Source organism: Pleuronectes platessa, chromosome 8, assembly GCF_947347685.1.
Source record: "Pleuronectes platessa chromosome 8, fPlePla1.1, whole genome shotgun sequence".
NCBI classification, from domain to species: Eukaryota; Metazoa; Chordata; class Actinopteri; order Pleuronectiformes; family Pleuronectidae; genus Pleuronectes; species Pleuronectes platessa.
Window position 1 is genome coordinate 25,069,747 of NC_070633.1, and position 21,465 is coordinate 25,091,211.

A 21,465-nucleotide genomic window follows, 5' to 3' on the forward strand; every position below is an offset into this window, starting at 1 on the left:
CTCGCTACCGAACACGGAACACTCCTCAGCCCTGTTGTTTATGCTTTATCATCAGCCGCTGCTGTGAATCACCGGACAGGAGATTACAGCCCTTGTTTATCTGCATCACATTGTGCTTTGAAAACAAGGTCACAGGAGCCTTTCAATAGCACTGTGTTTGAATTTGGCTTTTTGGTGTAACCCCACTGGAATGAAAGAAATTCTGTGATTAAACTTTTAGACAGACATGAAATATGGAGGGGATTTGCAGACGAGGCCAAAGGCTTATGCACAAGAGCGTCTGTCTATGTGTGGGTGTGTGTGTGTGTGTGTGGGGGGGGGGGGGGGGGGGGGACATGCAGGGAGAAGTAGAAGACAAGTGGGTAAACTTGTGAACGTGTGTCTGTTTCTGCTTGTGACTGCATGCTGCACTCATTTGTCTGCTGGCCCTGCCAAGAGTTTGGATCTGGAGATCTGATCAAAAACCCCACTGGGCCTCGGTGGGGGGTGGCGAAGAGAATGAAATATGCGGGAGTCGGGGGGGGGGCAGACACACGGCGCTGACTTGCATGACCCTGGAAAAGGATGTTGTAATTGTCTCTCGCTCTTCTCCCCCCCCCCTCGGGGACGCCGACTAGTGCGGTCTTGTGAAGGCAGGACGGCACAGAAGTTGTCAATCTGCACCCTCCCCCCCCCCCCCCCCCCCGGTGGAACTTTCCCTCACAGGGGTTTTGACAGCGGGTGCATTCGTCAACAGGAACCCGGCCCACCTCAGAGGTGTGCTCCAGGGCTCGAATTACCTGCACTCCTGATCCTCGGTGTTACTGACAAAAACCAATGCAGACATGATATGGAAAGTATAATGTGGAACAGAGGCATGAATCTCTCATGGCAGCACATCACAGCACTTTAGCCGACGGAATCAGCCGCGGTCGATCTCTGTCGGAGCAGAATCGGAGTCAGGATCTCTAACAGTTCACTGATCAGCGTAATTAAATGCACAAGAGCTGACGCTGGAACAGAGGCCGACTGATTCACGGCCACATATTCCTCCGATTCTCCACGCTCGGTTAACTTCTCAGAAGATACATCCAGTGCTGCTACGTCCATCATCCCGAGCCGCTCTGTGGAGAACTGCTGCTGTTGTTCACCTCTCCATCCATTAGGGGGCTCTCCAGGAATGACTTTTGAGGTCACCCTCCCCCCAGAGCTCCTCCATCTTCCCCTGGTCGGGGCTCCTCTCATGCTTTAACCAGTCAGTTGTGATATACTGACAGCAGAGCACTGAGCATAATGCACAGAGTGTAAATCGATTGTCGGCGGCTCAGAATTCCCTTTTAAATTGAACGGAAACAGAGGCAAACCCAGACAGTAATTGAAAGTGATCCCCTCAGTAGAGAAGAGGATGAATGCATATGTGTGTGTGTTTGTGTTTATGTGCTGTCAGTGAGGGGGAGACGCACATCTTTTAGATTAATCACGTGTGCAGCTCAAAATATTGACTACATCTAGTAACATATGTCATCCTTGACTATGTCATCATGGTGTCCTGGGTGAAACAAATCACTCTGCTGCTGGGTTTTCAATATTCACGAGCTGCTGCGGCAAACCAAAGGCAATTTCACAAATGGCCACACTCTGACTCTAAATCTTTAAAGATGGGACACAACGCAGACAGGACACCGCTCTACCTCTGTCAGACATGTGTCCAACATAACAACTGGGGAAGACCACATCTGATTAAGAGCTGGACGAGCAAACAGAGGAAACTACTTCTAACTGCTGGAGGACGTTATCATTCATTAATGTAGGTGTGATAAATGAAAAGACAACAGAGTATTAAGGATTTCCAGAATAAGGTCAAAGTATTTCGAGAGTAAAGTAATAATGTGAGAATATAGTCATAATATTTTGTGAGTAGTCATAATATTATAATTTATACTTTAGCATAGTACTCAGAATTGAACAAATACATACTCTTTTGACACATCAGCACCTTATTATCATAAATATCAAGAATTTGAAACGAGTTTCTTCTTGAAATCAGATTTTTTTTGTTAAATATCTAAAAAAAACTACTCTTATCATCTTTCAAAATGACAAGTGTAAAGCTTTGGAGCGTGTTTACCATCAGCCCACATAACATTGATCTAGAAAACCAGCCAAGTTAGAAGACTAGGACATTTGAATACATAATGTGATTATATGATAATAGTTCCTCTGTTGAATGCAATGGTGCCAATAAAAAAAGGAAAAGAGGTGATAACATTTAGCAATTGTATTTTTCCCTCATGAGCCTCTGCAAGTATTTACACCATTGAGATACTATTGTCAAAGTAGAATCTGTGTAGGTTCTTACTTGCAGATTCCATCTTCTGGGTCCTCCAGACCAAACCTCTCATCAAAGTGGAGCTGGATCCTCATGTTGCTGGGTGCCACTAGTCTCCAGGACAATGCAGTATTCCTGGGATACCTGTGTGGGAAGTCTGGGCTCTGGACCATTCCCTCTCCAGACACTGTTATTATCTTCTCCTGATGGGAATCTTGCACTCCTAAAAAACAGAGACCAACGACAACACATCAAGCGAGGGACTGAAATGATTCGGTCATTGGGTTTGCACAGGAGTTAATACAAAGATCTCTAAGTGAAGGTTTCAACATCTTATTTTTCCATGTCAACTGACAGCATGATAACTGCTTGGATGACATGCTATGAGTCGTTGGCCCAATGGTTCCCCATTAAAAGGAAACCTGGATCTGAAGGTGACTCACACTCAGGGCTTTGCTTGAAATAATAAACACAAGAGGCTGAAAGGCAGAAAGTGTGCAGAGGCAGGACTGAAGTGTCCATTCAAAGAAGGGCGGACAGGACCAGTCTTACACCAGTGAGGTCGAGCTCAGCAGTGGGAATGGCCAGAAAGAGCTGACAGATTGAGGGCATGGGAAATATGAACATAAAAAGTTGTAATCCTGTGTTGTTGTTATCGTGAAGTCATGAGTCTAAAACTTCAGCTCAAAGGTAACATAGCCTGATGGGTTTCACCGGGCTCCTCTCATAATGCCATTAGAGCCCACTGGGACCAGTGAGTGCAGGGTGTTAATCACAGTGATGAAGCCTGTCAGTCAGTCCCTCAGGGCTCCATCAGGACCTGTCACCTTCAGGAGACAAATTGCCAAGCAGCTTCCACCTGAGGCTCGTTGCAATGACATCACCCTGAAGATGTTCTGATAACTGGAGCGTTTTCAACACAAAGACGGATCAAATGCAAGAGTAGGATATGATAGATAATTTCCAAGTAACTTATAATGCTTTTGTATATTAGTCATAAACAGTCACTGTGTTTAAAACTATTGCTATGCAGCCTGACATGCTAGAGGTTTACACTCAGCAAATCACATACTTTTATATTGTGTTAGCTTACATGCTAGTAACAGCTGAGTTTCTACCAAAGTTGTAAAAGTGTGTGAAAATGATCAAATTTACATTAAGTGCAGAAACTTCTGTTGCTAAAATAAATATCTACACAACGGGACAACACAACTGGAACCAAAAGAGAAGCCAAAGCGCCACCTGCTGGCTTGCTGCAGTATAGGTCATAAATCCATGTTAGCAGACGGTACATGGGGCAAACTAAAAAGTCAAGTATGTGTAAAATCAACTTTAGCTAGTTCTTATCACATGGACATACGGTGCTAATCTTTCCAGTAAGTTTGGTTTAACTTGTTCTTTGATATATATAAAATGAAGTGAATTGTCACAATTGATAGAATAATTAACTTAGGATTTGCCAAGCGCATGTATTAGTGGCCTCACCATATAAAGTCTACCATTTACTGATGGGCGTTCCGGGACAGACGTTTCCTGATTAATCAATTCAAATCTGAAGATGACAACAGAGAGGCTGTTGTCATAACTTTGCATGGTGGGACGCTAGTTATTCACATTCAGAACAATCCATAGAATCCATGGAAATGCATTACAGAGGCCAAAGGTTGCATAATCTGCACTTGCACTCGTCAACACCCTCATCGAATTTGTTTTGGCAACAGAACAATTGGCAGAACAACAATATGCTAATATCAATGCTTGCTCAATCCATTGTTAGTAGTATCAACATGCTGTGTTGAAGTCTCGTTCCCCAAGATTACACAGAAATGTGTTCCGTCCTCCGTCTGCCCTCGATCTGTTTGAGCTGCATTTATTTTCGTACTGATGATCATTCAGCATACACAAACCAATCCAATATGTCTAGCCGTCAGTGGAACCAGCAGCGGGGGCTTAATATGCTCAGGAGAGGGAGTGTGCTGCTGCGAGCTTGTCACAGCATTAGACGGATGAGTAACCGTTTCCTCTGTGCAACTTCTGTCATCAAATTTGTATTTGAGACACATTTGGAGCTTGATTACTCTTCATTTTGCCATAAATTTGATTTGGGGATAATTCGTGCCCAGTGGTGTGATTCACTCTGAGGTTATTTGCTTGCATTATAGAAACCAAAACACAGTCAGGTTAAGTTTGTTCCTATGTTCTCACTCTGTGTAAAGTCAAATAACGGTTCCATGAGAGTTTCTCAGGACGGTTCCAAGGACAACAAATGTGTCAAGAGCTGAAAACAAGTGAGACAAACCAACTTCATCTGTTTTTCACTGACAGTCAAAAACCAAAGAATCAACAGTTCTGCACTCTGTAGCTAACACTGGTCACATTACACCTATTAGCGTATAGACAAAGATCATAACATAAACAAATTTACCAACTCAATAATTCTTCATAACTTTTGAAACAACATATTATTATTTGTTGTTTTAAGACGTATAAAACTAGGCTAAAACGTCAGTGTCAGGCAGATTTGATCAGCTGGCTAATCAGCTAGCTAGTCTATTTACACGATTACGCAAAAACTACCAAACCGACTTCCATGAAAGTTGGTATTGTGGTACAGTATGACCCAGGGAAGATTCCGTAAAATGTTGGTGTAGATCCAGATTAAAAGATGGATCTAGGATTGATTTTTCTCACAGGTTTTTGTCTAAAAGAACCCGTATAAAGTTGCCCACGGCACATATTTTTTACAGTTGTTCACACATACTTTTCTAACGCAGTAGTAATTCAATTACATGCAGCAATACTTTCCAGAAGATTGACAAAGCATCATTGGATTTTTCTGTCGTTAACAGGAACTCACTGTCTCGTCACTGATTCAATAAATAAACAACGCTTTTGTGGAAATGTAACTTGACTTCATTTGGACCTTGTGTCCTGGCGTCCCGTCTGACGCTGTCTGTCAACACAGCGAGCAGATAATACATCACTGACACCTTATGAAAGGAAACAAAAAAAAAAAAACTGTTACTTCAGGTTGCAGATTCACTTTGATGTTTTCATTTTGGGTTTGGTGGCGAGCCAGGTGGGAACAGACTGAATGACAGTGTGCCAGATGCAAAGCAAAACATCGCCCAGGCACGACTTCTCAATGAACAGGCTCTTTCATAACTGGGTGAAGAGTTTGACCCGGAGTACAAACTGTCAAACCAAGCAAAAGCCACTTTCTCCTGGCAAATCATCGCTTTTTGAATATATGCGGTTCTTTAGGACAGCAAATAGACATTGGACTTAAAAAAACAAAAAACTTTAAGCAATAATTTCTGCTCTGGGACAACAACTTTGTCAGGGGGGTTTATAAAAACATCATACTGTTCAAATAAATCCAGTGAAATGTTATAATCCTTGAGTCAATATTTCTTTAACGTCATTGTGCAGAAATATGGCAGATTTCTCTGTCAGTTGTGCTGCGAGTCGCTGCAGCACACTGGCTTTGATTGACTGTCTTTACAGTCATCTGCTGGCTCAGGAGGAAACAAGCCGATAGCTTTCATGCTATTAGAGCGCGGCCCTCCATCACAGTGACATGTTTTTAATTACAACCCCATTAGTGTGGACTCTGACATGCAGGCTAATAAAGTACACATTCAATAATGTAAAGGAAGAAAAAAAAAATTGTGATCCAACAATATATGACTCAATATGTTTTGTATCGCATGTGTGAGACACATGGTATCAATAGATGTGGCATATATTTGCAGGATTATGATTACATTTTCTGCTTTTTAGAGCACTTGGGGAAAATCTGTTCAATATTGACTGAAATGCCTTTTTATTATGACTGTAATTAAGATGAGGAAGTGGATATAAAGTCTGTGCTCGATTCAGCAGATAGGGAAGAAAAAGAAGTTCCACATTAAAGCATTAGTTCCTGATGAAAAAGTCCGTCCAGAGATATGCACGGATGAAAGCATGTTCTCTCCAAAAGAAGTCTGCAAATATCCAGCTAAATCCACACTCACTTAACACAAGTTACTTCAGTGTGGGGGGGGGGGGGGGGGGGCAATGTGTTTGCATTCCTCTTTTGTTCAGGTCTCGGTGCATGAAGCTCAGGACCGAGCGATCCAAGGGATTCTGCACTGGGATCTTTTGTTCGCTTGCATCAAAGCAGAAACTCCTCCTGAGCGAGCTCCTTCAGAGTTCATCAGCTGAAAACCAATATTAGATTAAAAAGGAGGCATTCACGAGGTCGTATAAACAGCAACGCTCCTTTGTAGTCCCGAAGCTTTCCTATATCATTTTTCAATAAACAACGGCGTCTGTTCATGCTTCCCTCTCAGCTGGACCCTCCCCGCTCACACCCTCGCCCTCGGATTTACCCTCCGTCTGCGATACTGTAAAAATGCGCAGACACGCCGCCGGCCGCGCAGGACCCTGGGTGTAACGTTCGGGGAATTACCTCACTCCCGGGGTTAACCAGTGTCATCTAATGATCAGAGACGCGGTCCCCCAGAGTGAATTACCTCAAACATGACTTTTCCTTGACCTACTTTTTTTGTTTTCCTCTGTGAGGAAAGTGGAGCCGACTATTAAGGGAGGAAGTGACTCTGAATAAATAGGAGCCTATACAGTGCAGCCATTGTGCTTTGTTCACACATTAGTTGGTGGAACCATTCATGCTGTTAAACATTAACCTTTCCCCTGCCACAGCAGGACCGGTGCGAGCATGTAGGGAACTATAGACATGTGCACATTGTTATGTTAGTGTACACCGAGAGCCTATATTAATACCACTGCTACTGATGGTAATACGAATTATAACAGTAATAAAGGAGTAATATAAATATCCACATACATAGAACACTGCGCAGCGAGGACACAATAGAGCGTAACACCTACTTTTAGAATGCCTCTGGTTCCAGCATCTATCTAGGATGGTTACAATATTATGGCTGATATCTAAAATCTGTGTTCGTGGGAATGGGATTTTTACTTACAAGGCTTTTTATTTGATTTCCATTAATTGTGGACAGGCTAACCAAAACCTGAATCTTAAAACCTGACCTCAGACGATGAGTTGTGCCTCATCAGGACTGAGCTTTGGTCCCCATGAGGTCTACTTGTCCTTAAAAGGTCAGTGTTTATGCTGGGAAAAGTCCTTAAGAGGTAAAAGGAGTGCACACACACACACACACACACACACACACACTGGCAGACTTTGCATTAATAAATATCAGATGCCTTTAAGGGAGGATTAACTAATGAGACCTGCCTCGTTGTCCAGACAGCTGCAAGTTTCTCATATAAAAGCTGCGGGAGGAATGAGAACTATTCACTCTGGCTTCTGTTAGACTCACCAAATTCATCTTTCCTCACATGATATCATTACAGTAACTCACCACATGTGTGTCGGCTTTGGAGTTTATCTGGTGGTCACACTGAATGATATAGGAGACACAACGTTCTGACTTTCTTCTGGCGAGCGAGGTACAGTCTTGGGGGGGGGGGGGGGGGCGCAGCACTTACATCCCCAAAGAATTGGTTCGGACTCGAACTTAAAAAACAAAAAGGGGAAATATATTAATTCCCACTGGAAATCAAACTGGTGAGGATTACACCGCCACATGGTTGTGGTTGCTCCGCTCGTCGGCCCCGATGATTATTTTCACACATGACGTTGCTGTAGATTGGTGCTGGGACTTCCCCCGTGTTCTCCCAGCAGCCTCACGCATCACGGATAACCGCTCACGACAGCTATTTCCTGTCCGATAATCGACAGCCGGGTCACTTTGACACTTAATCCAAATTGTTTTTAATTTCAGCGCTGTTACCCGCTGATCCAAAAGGAATGCAGACCCCCCCCCACCCCCCCGAGCTACAGAACCGGAGCAGCTTTATCCAGGTGATGAAACAGTACCTAACAAAGGACTCCCTTTTTTTTTGCAGGGCATGACTTTTTCAGGTTGGATGCAATCACTACCCACATCTGTTGCTTATTAAAGACAGTGCAGCGGTTACTACAGGTGCAGTAAATTCCCAACCCTGCTTAGGATATTTATTGCTTTTTGGGTTTACAGTCGGTCAGGCAGAGAGAGGGTTGAAACACGCCATGGGAATCTTTCATACCATTAAAAAAAATAATTTGGCTGCGTGGGACCCTTCCGCAGCCATTTAATCTGCCAGGCATATGCTCCTGTATGCAGGACTGAAGCAGAACAGGCTTGACACCCGGGTTCCCACGAGAGGGCGGCTGAGGAAAGATACCACAGATAGCAGGATTTGATTATAGACTGTGTATAACTCACCAGATTACACATGTCTTATGAACTGAATGACTGGTGCATGTATGTTGAGGTAGATAAATTATATGAACACAGATTTACATATCCATCTCTGCTCCATGTTAACTCTCTGGAAGGGAACCGGTATTTACTGTGATCCAATAGGAGCTGCCTTCACTAATATCTTTTCTAGGCATATGGAATACACTATGTGATATTAATATTATCGGTTATTTTCTTTCCCCATGTCCACTGGTTTGTATTGATTGGTTTGTCAGCAGAATTATGCAGAAACCACATGGATTTAGCATAATGACACTAATCCGGACAAAGGTGCGAATCCAGCAATATTTTTAATCACTTTCTTTTACCATAGAATTTAGCTGATATAAATGTAGTTTCATAAAGGGACTGTTGGGCCTCTGCAGAGTAATGATCTCTAACTGAGACCCTGTCTAGTTGAAGATTCTTTAAAATCCAGTAGCGTTGACTGACACCCCTGAGCAAGGCTGCAAAGCATTTCCTTATCTCCACCCTCGACCGTGCCAGAGAGTAGACTCCCTCTCTCTCTCTCACGGCAGAAATGTCCCTGATAATATTGATCAATCAACAACTGTCAATACTGTGTGACCTGCTGAAGTGCCCTTTGGCAAAACAACAGAGCTCTACCTCGATCACTCATGGTGGGTCCCACTGGCAAAGTGCAAGAAACTGCAAACTGCACAGATAAAATAAATCGAGATGTAAAATGAAAACGTTTTGATTGACCATTTTGGAAAAGGGTATTTTAGTCAGAACATCTGTTTTTAAATCATATTCTGTATTTGATATCATATCCACTGTGTTACCAGAGCAACAGAAACACAGCTAGAGATGCAGTTAGGCTCCAATCCCCTCTGTCACCCCCCCCCCCCCCCCCCCCCCGATGCCCTTTACAAGCCTTTCACACTTAACAGGTAGACAATTATGTCAAGAGAAAGCTTTCTTAAGTGCAAAGGTCAGAGGTCATGGGAAACGTAATCAGTCCGTGGGTGTAGTAACATAATAACGTGATGGTTTATAGATCCCTGCAATGAAATGCTCAATTTCACACCGCTACACCTACGGGGGGGGGGGACCCACGAGGGGGGGCGGGGGGAGAACGACCCGATCAGGAACCCTTAAGCAGGGCAGGTCATTTTTCCGAGAGAGCTGCTGCAGCCAGAGGTCGCCTGACTGAAGGGTGTAGCGTCTCTCTCTCTCCTCCCTATTGCTCTATCTCTCTCTCTCTCCTCCCTCTTGCTCTCTCTCTCTCTCTCCTCCCTCTCGCTCTCTTTCTCTGTCTCTCTCTCTCTCCTCCCTCCCGCTCTCCGCGAGGTCAACCTGGCCAAGTAGGACAGAGCGACATCTGTTGACACCTGCTGCAGAGGCAAAACATCTGCAGATCATATCAGATGGCCGAACCTGATACAGCCAGTGTGTGTCTGTGTGCATGCATGCGTGTGTGTGTGTGTGTGTGTGTACAGCTTTCCCACAGAAGGTTTATATTGACCATATGCTTATAAATGTCTGAAACAGATTGAGGGATTAGAGACAGGGATCTCAAACTTAAGGGTTTTATAGTATTAAAACAACTGCAGGCACATTTTGGTGGATTTCCATCTACAAGTGTTATTAACAATAATTAATTAATGCATTATTAAGTATATTTGTTCTCCAGATTATTATATCAATGGTTAGAACATGTTATAAACAGGTAATAGCTGAATTTAGTTTTTTATCTTTCTGCAGCAAGCTCTTAAACATTCAGAAGATTAGATAAATATGGTATTTTCTATTTTAAGCCACAGCGGCAGGTTGTTTACAGTAGTAAATGTAAATTCATGTGCCAGCACCTGTGAGTTTGTGTGAAATGCAGACGCACCAAAGCTAAACAGAAGTCTTTCAACCCCTCAGGCTCCGGCCCCGTCCCGAGTGAAACCCGTCACCACACAACGGCCTCACCTCGGGTTACGGCTCTTCCACGCCCCTCAGTGATTTCTTGGAGCCTCTAATTAGTGCCCACACTTGTGTTTGGCATCCCGAGGAAGGAAGATTGAGTGTCACTCCTTTCACTACAGCCGTCCATTTGTGTTGACCCTCTGGAATTCGGTGTCTGAGCCCCTAAGCCTGGATTTAGACATGATATCAGCCCCAGAATCAGTCATGAAGTGAAATATAAACCCCTCCCGTCTCTGTTTCCTCATTTATGAAATAAACCGCACCAACAGATACAAGCGAATGAAATGTAAGTCTCTCTCATTATGTCTTGAAAATTACTACAGATTTGAACATGAAGAAATCTCTTTGCCAAGGCCCGACACATGCTACATACACTCAAGAGACAGTCCGTCCCCTAAATATGTCAGATCCATGAATTATCCCGTGGGAAAACTCTGAACATGTCATGGATCCACCTCTTTGTCTGGATCCACCCCAAACTGTAAAGGGAACTTAAGACGGGGGGGGGACCTCCTTAGTACAGGTAATAAATGCCCGGTTACCAAATATCTACCTCCTTTTCGATGCAAAACCTCCAGTAGCATTGACACTGATTTGTTGGGAATAAAACAAGCGAAACAGACTTAATTGACAAATTACTTCTGGGAGGGCAATAAACAAGTACTTGGCAAAATCAAAGAACTAGAGCAGTTGCCAGGGACTTCAATGTGCTCAAATATAGAGCGGTATAATGAGCGTAAGGCCACTCGACAAGTTACAACTTGTCGCTCTCACCAAATTACAATCTAGCCCCGTTGCCTTCGGTAATGCATGGTGCCCCAAATCAACCTCAAAATCAGAGTTGATTTATGTTAAGTGGACAGAATGATTTAGTTTGAAAGAAAAAGGAAAGTAAGAAGCTTGTGAGACGTTTCTCACAAACATTGGGCAACGGGACTAACCGCCCCTTCTGGCTGGAAACCAGGCGCTGACAGATGAACCACGTCTTATTTAAACTTCTTTCCACAGCTGTGGATGGCAGCTCCGGGCTGCTTTGTAGTCACATCTGTGAGCCGGACAGCTGGATGTTTGGAGAAAATTACAGTTTGATCCGCGGCCGGAGACAGATTGGACGACAGCTTTGCCACACCAGATCCAGACACTGCGATTAGGCCTGATCAGAGATCCAGGTTTTGCAATAAATGTCGCCGAGAGGATGGATAGCTGATCACAACCCACTTTGTACTTCCCTGGCTCCAAGACAGAAACACTCAAATCTGCAATGAACAGCTTGGAAGAGGTCAATAATGCTTCCAGCTAATGATTTCTAAATTGATCTGGGACCCCCGCATATCTGCGCTGGAATCTCAGTACAGCTTAGGTTGCATCTTGGACGACGGCCAGATTCAGACACTGAGCGAGTTTGTCTTCACACAACTTCTTCCCCTCGTCCAATTACTCGAGTCTTATCTCGAATCATGAAAATCCTAGTGAGACGGACCTCCCGGTGGTTTTAAACATTCAGAGCAACACAGCCAAGAAGCAACGTCCATCTTAACACAACAGCCTTCTGAGGGTTTGGAGAATTTAGAGCTATTGCAAACTGAATGATTTATGCAAAGTTGCAGAAACCAAATATAAATTGATCAGTTTCTTTAAGCATCTTGTCCTGGATCTTTAATCACCTCCACACCACTGAGCCTGTGTAAACCTTTGTCTCAGCCGTCTGGAGAAGTGGAGCTGCTGTGCAGAACTCAGGGTAGTGAACGTGTGCTCCTTTCGACCTCTATTTACCAAGGGAGTGTTTGTGTTGAGCACAACTGCTCTTTTCCTGTTACATCCTCCACTTACACAGACAGGCCTGTTAATGCCGACTCCAGCCTCGGGTCTCTTGCTTCGGTCAGAACCACTGTGACTGCAGTTGTTGCAGAGATGCGAATCACTCTCCCATGATTCAACCGGACGCCCTCACTGGTCAAAAGCATGTTTACCCAATAATTCAGCAACCAACAGCCACACATCCAGTCCACCGCCTCCTACCATCAGTGCCCAAGTCAAACGCATGTCCTCCAAACCCAAGGGAACAATATCTGTACCTACATCCCCACATTGCAACTTGCCAAAGGGCTGCCATCGCTAAACCAAGCAAGTTTGTACCTGGATCTTTGGAGTTGACATGAGTAGCAATTTGAGGATTAGAACATGGGAAAATTGATGTTTCTGAGGGGAAACATCTGCAGGCCAGGGCAGTGACTTAGTGTCTGCAGGTTAATTCCTCTAAGAGGGGAATACAATAATTGTATAATTGCAATGTTGCGCACAGAGAAAGTCTGTATGGATTCATTCATCCGGCGGTTTCCAAAGGATTTGTATTTCAATCATTGTGGCAGCAGTGTTTGAAGAAACACAAAGGGCTGCAGTGTACGCGGCCTTGGAGAGCCAAATTGCAAAAAGCAAAACTCTGAAACACAAAATCTTTTTGATGAACAGCCTCATCCCTCTGCCTCTCACTGGTCTTAGCGTTTTAAAGTGCTGTCGGAATCGGAACTGTTTTCAAATCCGCAATTTCTGGTGTTGATGGATGTTTCCCCCCAAAAAAACAACAGACCAATCAGTGCGACAAACCAATCAGAACTCATCATTGAAGAGATATCCAGAGACAACACAACCATGTTAGGATCATAACAGCTGTTTGTGTTATTGTGAGAGGCGGTGGACTAGTGGCAGAAAAATTGGACTATGGGTAGAAAGCTAAGGACATCGGACTGGAAGGTCTTTGGTTCGACTCCTCGCAGTGACAATGAAAAACATACCTCGATGGAAAACACTTAAATCTGTTCCAAAGAGCACTCTCCCTACCCCCACTGTCTAAGTGCCCCTAAGCAAGGCACCTTAATCCCCCAACATCTGCTCCCCGGGCACCGTGCATGGCTGCCCACTCCTCTGTGTGTCCTGCTATGTTCACCAGATGGGTCAAAAGCAGAAGACAAATTTCCCTCATCTGCATGTAGTGTGACGGTGCATGTGTGTTTGGGATCAATAAATGTATCTTGTACATTCACATGCAGACATTATTATTTTACTAACTATTTATGGGAACTTTTACTAACAGCTTGTGGATTTAGATTTGATTTGTCACCTCCTTGTGATTGATCAGTGTGATTATGATTAACCTGCGTCCATAAAGTCAGTGGAACATCATTTAATCAGTTGCTATGCTAATGCAATTGCAGCCTATCAAATCATGACTTAGTTATTGCCCAGGTTGAGCTTTGTTTCTGAGTATCGAAGGGTTACAACCAAAAGTCTGTATCAGACCTTTAATCAACTCATTTTTATCACCGGAGGATTTCTGTGACGTCAGCCGGTCTCATTTTTATGTGCTTGTTTGGGAGCTGTTTTTCTTTTAGAGAAGACAAATAAATGGAGGAGCCGGGCACTTAGCAGCCAGTTTGCCTTTTTAATTGACGACACAGGTCATTAAGCCGCTGACTGTCCTCAGTTTGACAAACAGAACTCCTCTCCGACTGCTCGTAAATAGGCCTCTCGATCATCCGAGTCCATTTGCCTCTAAATATAACCCCACTGTTTAATGCGGTCTTTATCACGGAGACATAAACAAGAGATGGAAGCCAGTCACACAGCCAGTTACTGAAAGCCTTATTTTATCCGTGGAAACAATAGATGTTCGCGAAGCTGCAGTTAAGGAACAATAGCTGTGTAATCACATGCTAAGATAAGTGGTTACAAAACGGATGCCTTTTGCCACTGCTGGAGGAAAAGCGGATCTGTACATCTTGGGTAAAAAGGCTTCTTACCAAATCTTCATAATTCAGTTCCCGAAAAACAGGCAATCACGAGCTGCGGCTTAAACAGAAACCTGCAATTACCACGGATGCAAAGAAATGCAGAGTTGGTTCACGTGTGTTTTACTGATTGGCCAATTGTTGCCTGAATTATCAGGAAACAGGTGGTCTATGTTAGACCCTGAAGATATACTGTTTATTTATATATCTTCTAAAGTAATATAGTAATGAATGTGTCCTGACTGATGCTAAAATCAATATTTTCAACATATGATCAAAATGATCTCATGCAATGTAGTTTGTAACTCCTGTAAACCTTCAGTTATTTTAGATGATTTCATTTGACTATTTGTATTCTGGCCTAACAACCAGTATAGAACATACATGGCCCTGATAGCAGAGTCAGTTTGGCCTTGAGGAGTATTTAGCCACTTAAAAGCCATATATTTCCCCCATGGAAGATAAAGAAAGGAAAAGCTAGAATAGAAGTTTAATTAGATAAGTGGCTAAACTTTATTTATTGTTACGATAGATTAAAATGTTGCTGGATGTTTAAATAAGCAAGTTTCTCTAAGAAGTTTGCCATAAATTACATAAACTCATACATAAACATGTTGTGTTGGCTATTTGCACTGCCCCCAGGTGGTATATATATATGACCTTATTATATTATTATTATTATTATCATATGAATGAATGCACTTTGTGTTGTCACTGCACGACGCAGTGAAGCATGATCTTTTGCGAACCCTTTGAGGACCGGACCTCTGCAGCAGAGCGCTGACTGCAGTCACCGGGACAAAGCCAACATCGGCTCCTAATGGTCAGTAAATATGTGAACTGTGCACAGACTGTTAAACCACAACGTCTTGTTTATGTTTACACACAAGACAGGAAAATACACAAAACAGGATGTGTGAGTGTGGCGGCTCTGGGGTTTGTTGAAAAGCTGCGATGTTTGAGTTTATTCCTCTTTTTTTTTTGGTTGTTGTTGTGCAAAATAATAAATATTGTAGTAATGTAAAACTTGTGGCTGAAATTATAGTTAAAAAGTAATTTGCGCAGTAAACAGTGAAGTAACTGGGGAAATTAGCGGGAAAGTAATTACACACCTTATAATTGTGTTTATGTTTTGGCCACAAGGGAATTTTCATCAGATTGATCAGTGAGACAATCCAGTGTGTGATTCTCAACACTTGTGTGACCCGATGAGAACTCAGTCTGTTAGTTTTGCTCGTCTTTGCCTCTTCACCTGTTATTCTAGTCACATCTTTGAAAGGTTGAAGGTTTGGTGAAGTCATAGGTTCCTTCTCTTTAAACTGACACGCCTCTAACGACCATATTTGGACATAAATGTGGACAATCTCTTTTTTTTATTCTAAATTATATTCCTGTGTGTTCGTGGTCTTTGTTGCATCATCATTTGTTTGATTCTTTTCCCTATCAATCATTTTTCCATGCACGCTAGTTGACATCTATATTTTGAATGACCATGTTATAATAACTTTGTTATTGTGAATTCAAGTGGAAGAAAGATCTCATTATTATAATTTAAATGTTGATTTCCTTAACTGGCTCCCTTTAAAATCTATAGGACTTTAAAAAACACGACAAAAACAGAGATTCCCCTAAGTCCAGAGCTCTGTTTACTGGGGGACAAGTCTCAATTACCCAAGATAACCAAATGTAATTTTTCTGTAATTTCGGTGGGTACAACAACAGCTTGCCGAGCTATTTTGCCGAGACATTGGAAGGCGCCAGAAATTCCACAGGTGAAAGAATGGGTATGTGCAATGACTGAAACTGCATCCTATGAATGTATGCTTAGTAGATTGAGTGATGACAGGGAGGAGGGGGTGACTCCTTGGGACAGGTTTTGGAATTACATAAAGGTAAATAATGATCCCCACTAGGACCCTGGTTTTGTTGTTTTGCTGTGTTGTTCCTGTATAAAGAAACATGTTTAATTTGCCATGTACCATGCCTGAGAAAAGTTCAATGAAAACTTAAGTTAAAAAAAAAAAAAAACACAGAGAGAAAAAAAAACAACAAAAAAAACACGACAAACAGCTGCTGGACTTTTCAGATTTCACTGCTCGTGTTTGTGTCTGTGAAGAAAACATGCTGTGCAGTAGCAGGTTGCTGAATTCTCCCTGTTTGACATGATGGAAACACGGTGAGAAATGTTTAACGTCTGCAGCGACCATGCAAAGACGTCAACGCTCTGCCTGCGATGATCTGTCAGCACCAACATCCGACGCTGAGAACTACGCCAAAGACGAGTCAACTCACCGGGACACTTTACATCTCAGCTCAGACCTGTCAACAGGTGTGAAGGGAAACAAAGTGTTGAACAAACTTGCCCGTACGTGGCAGCCAATGAAAGATGGATTCTGACAAACGTTGTCGTGCACGAAGGATCCGCCTGGTCGATGGCGTCTCATTAGCCGGAGCGGTTCCGGGCCGTTTCAGCGCTGTTGTGTGTAAAAGCTCTAATTAGAGGCTGCTGAACAGATGTAAGATGTGGAGGAGGAGGAGGAGGAGGAGGAGGAGGAGGAGGAGGAGGAGGAGGAAGAAGATGAACACCTCAACTGGTTAGTAACCTGTCATACTCTTCTCTTTCACTGCATTACTCATTCACAAGGTGTCCTTGAAGCTGTGACCACACAACCTTCCCTGTGAAGAAGAAAGGGGAGTTTAAAAAAAAAAAAAGAAGATGTATGAATAGTGACGGTAAAACATTTAACATTCTGGTCAGTTCCTCTCAGGCAGCACAGAGGGCACCTCTAAGAAGGAGAACGCTCATATTTCTCCAGATTATATATAAAATGTGAACTATTGCTGCAGGAGAGTGCAAGTTTTATTAAATATAAAAGTCCAACACTTTAAATGTGGCCAAAACAAATAAAAAAAAGTATTATATTGTTTAATGCTGCCTCCGCTTCCTGCTATTGGTCCACGAGCCCATGGCTCAGTGTCATCTGCACAGAGACAACCTCTTTTTATGTGAATATTTCTGGGATTGTTGATTTGGACTTTTGTCTCAGGCGTCTTTCACACCTGTTATTTTAGTTCTGACTAAAGCGAACGTCTAAAGGTCCGGAGCAAATAAGAGAAGAGGTGTGAAATGGTTCCGCCTTCTCATTAAATCCTTTGTGGCTCTTTTGTGCGACTCATTGTGTTCATGGACTCTGACCTTGTTGTTTTCCTTGCGTTTGGTTGTTGGATTTATAATTTGTGCACTTTGAGTTCATTATTTCCTGTTTTATTGTGTCTCTCTCTTACTTTACTTCCTGTCTCTGTGTGGTTGAATTCCCAGCTCCGCCTCCACTCGTTTCACCTGCGTCTTGTTAACTTTGTGTATTCAGCCTTTGTGTTTCCTTTGTTCACGGCCACTTTTCGTCTCATCACTTTCTCTGTTTACATTCCAGCATTTTCTTCAGCACCAGGATTTAGACATTTGGTTTCCCCTCAAATTAGTGTCACCAACAACAAACCCTTTCTTACAGTGGCCGTGTTCACCTGTCAACCGCAGGTCTGACTAACAAACACTCAGCCTTCAGCCGTGCCAACTCCGACGCCCCGTGTGTTGTGGGCTGTGGCCCATTGGCACAGCTTCTTGGCACCACCTCGCTGGAGAAGAGCCACGGTGAAAGTTATTTCTTACACCTGTGCTCTTCCTGCTGCGACAGGTCCAAGTGTCTTGAGTAAGAAATCATCGTCATATCATCGACCCGTCAGGATTAAAACTCTCAGGTGAAGAAGGGGAACATTTATTAATTCATAATGATAATTATCATTAATAATTGTATTCCAAAAAAACTAACTAACAGTAATTTACAGTATACCCAATACTTCCTTTGAGATGAAAACATACTGTCCTTGGCGTCCACAGTGCTTTGGCACGGCCTCGGATGAACCAATCAACCAGTTGGAAGAGATCACATTACTTCCACTCTTGAGCCTGTTTGACATCTTTTGATTACACCATCGTGTCCGTGCGTTTGATTCCAGCTCCTCTCCAGACCTGCCTGTGTTTTCAGCACTTGACTGAATTCGTCACATGTGGTTTTTATGCCTCAACTGGTTCTCAACCATCTGAGCATTTAGCACTCCTCTGTCCACACCTTGCACCAAATGCCCGAACCGCAACCGCAATCACATTTAAAATCATAGAGTGAAACATGAATACGCATAATTAGCACGTGCAGAAAAAAAGACAGCTACTCGTGGTACGCACTGACGGTGGCGCTAGGAGAACATCTCTGGAATGGCGGGAGGAGTCAGCGTGTTTCAGCTTCGGGGCTGTTGAATGAATAAAGTGCATTTTTCCAGTAAGTCCATCGCTGCTGCCAAGTTATCGTGCAGGACCAGGACGGCTCGTGGTCCTGTGGCACTGGTTTGCTGCAGTTTGCACATTGTGTCACGTTCCTCACAGCGGTTTCCATAGTGAACAACAGTGGATGGACGAGGCCGAGCCAAGTGTCAGGATATTATGTGCACCGCAACTAATTAAAAAATAATAATTGAACGGGGCTTGGCGTATGTCCTCCGTTAGCCTCGGTGTCAGCTGTCATTTCTTAAGTGAGTGTTGCAGCAAAGTAAAATTCCAGATCAGGGAAAGTACGACGCTGAGAGAGAGAGAGAGAGAGAGACGGGGTCCGAACCCGGAGCTCCGACACAAAACAACAACCCTGTACCACCGAGGGTAATTTCACTCTTATTTTATTAAATGGAGATTGATGTGTATTGTGTTCAGCATGCACGCCCCCTACACACAAACAAACACACACACACACACACACAGTTGGTGAAATCATTCCAGTCCCTCATAAGACCGAATAGCTAATGTGCATTTTCATTCCATTTGGGCCGTAGAAATGGATACTGCCCCCCCCCCCCCCCGCCCTCCTCCCCGTGGGGATCCAATAGTGCGCATGCCGCGGGAGAGAGAGCGTACCCAGTCTGCGCCGAAAACCTATTTGTGCTTTGGGGAAAAGCCACACATTCTCAAAATAGTGTGTGATTGGGTTACCGTCTCTGTACGCCACTGGCATGGCGTCGTATATCACATCTCGCCATGTGTTAGGTGACATAATCCAGGCAGCATGGGACGGCGCGGCAGGTGTGTGTTTTTTATACCCCCCCCCCCCCCCCCCCCCCCCCCACCACACCCACCCCCCTTAATACATTAGGGCCGGGATATTTCACATCTCCATTTTAATGGCTCCTGGTTCTGACTCTGCGACTCGTCGATGGCACATAAAGAAGAAACAGAGGTAGTTTGATTTCAAGGGGCGTGCCTGGCTTATGGGTTTTGGTATTTTAGGTAATGGGAGCTGGAAGTGAGAAACATTCCTCCGTATAAACTTTGAGTGATGCTGCAGCTTTGTGACGCGCTGCACGGCCACATCCGCCATACTGGGAGAATAAGAGTCCATTTTATTAATATGTCCATCAGTTCAGCTCGGTGTGAACGAGCTCTACTGAGGAGAGCTAGTCAGACACATACGTCCCAGTGGCGTCTCGGATATGAAGCACATGAGGTGACCCTGCATTAAAGAGTAACACTGTGAAGTGTGAACACTGAAATGAACTATTAAAGGGAAGATTTTAAACACATAGTTTAGTATTAAGTGGATAAATCAAGACTTTATTGGTGGAAAATGGAAAGTTGAGATTAACTGAAGAGTTAATTTTATTGAGAACCGTTCAATTTAATCTCTTATGTTTCCTATAATAGTGTAATAGGTTTAAAGTTTAAAGTTTCAATAACGTATGAAATCCAAGACATTGTTGGTCCTAATATTTGACAAAATTAGAAGTGAATACATTTACCACTGCCAAGGACGTTAGGTTTTCATTAGCATTAATTTGGTAGTTGGCAGGATTATGCAAAAACTATTGATCTGATTTCCTTTAAATTTTCGGCAGGATTTCTGCTGCACAGGTCCCAAGGAACAACTTATTAAATTTAGATTTAGGAGTGGATGACTATAAACTATTATTTTGAGTTTCTTTAACATGGTGGGACAGGATATTGTCCTGGGCGGAAGAATGTGCCTCTAGTAGCGATAAGGATTTGTATGTATTTGTTATGACCTCAGTTGGTAACAGTTGTATGTCGATGTTGCAAAATGCTGTAAAATCTCTAATAGGACGTTATTATACGATTATATATTACGTATACATGTCTACATTTTTAACCGTCAAAATAAAAGTGTGATCTCTCTGGGGTTAAGGATATTAAAAATAGGTTTTTATTCAGACTATTGGCTTCATGTGGTTTACATTGGAATATTGGTTTAGACGTATAGTGAGAAATAAGAATATTAACAATTTTAATAACAATTCCCCTGACAAAGATCTCATCATCTATACAGTAACACACAGCTCAGTAACAGCAGAGAAAAACAGAAGTGGACAATTGTGTAATTTCTTGTTTAACCTTATTATCTGGGTTTAAATGAGCAATTAATCTTCCATATACATTCTGGACTATCAGCAAACACGTCCCAATAATATTTAGCAGTCACTAAAAAGCTGTAACTATACAAACATCATTTTATTCTCCTGTCGACAGCTGGAACTGTCATTTCTGTGTTGAGGGCTTCAATGTGTTTTCTAAAGTGTACGTTCATGCATCAGTGATTCCCTTTTTGCCTCTTCGCAGAATTAGCATATTTAACGACGGCTGCTTGATAACCATGAAATGCCTCTGCTGTGGCGGGTGAATCTAGAAGCCGGGTTTCACACACCAGGAATCCTTCACATCCTTCTGTGGAAATCTTCAGGATGTGGGAGTTTCACGATTGCAACAGTTTACAAAAAAGAATCAACCGGTGCCTGTGAATTCTGCGGTGACCTTGTCCATTAATCACAAGTTCTCCAGAAATCTGTTTCACCAACAGCAGCCATTCATGTGTACATCGCTTCCTTGTTTTGTGGTTCTGGATGTGTGATATGAATGTTTGTGTATTTGTATTTATTTTAAATGGACAATTACACACTAATTAACATGCATACTTAAATCCAGTGTAAATGTGCCATATTCTGACAATCAGGCTAGTTTTCATCAGACAGATAACATATATAAAATCACAGAACAGATCTCTAC

At 43.0% G+C, this 21,465-nt stretch overlaps 1 protein-coding gene across 2 annotated transcripts in view; it reads right to left on the reverse strand.

Moving 5' to 3' along the window:
* Positions 1 to 21,465, reverse strand: part of pdgfc (platelet derived growth factor c) — a 45,368-nt gene that overhangs the window by 14,222 nt on the left and 9,681 nt on the right. For both annotated transcript variants that reach the window (XM_053429597.1, XM_053429596.1), the window contains exon 2: positions 2,339 to 2,531. In XM_053429597.1, coding sequence (XP_053285572.1) covers positions 2,339 to 2,531 — 193 coding nt within the window. The remainder of the gene's footprint in view (positions 1 to 2,338; positions 2,532 to 21,465) is intronic.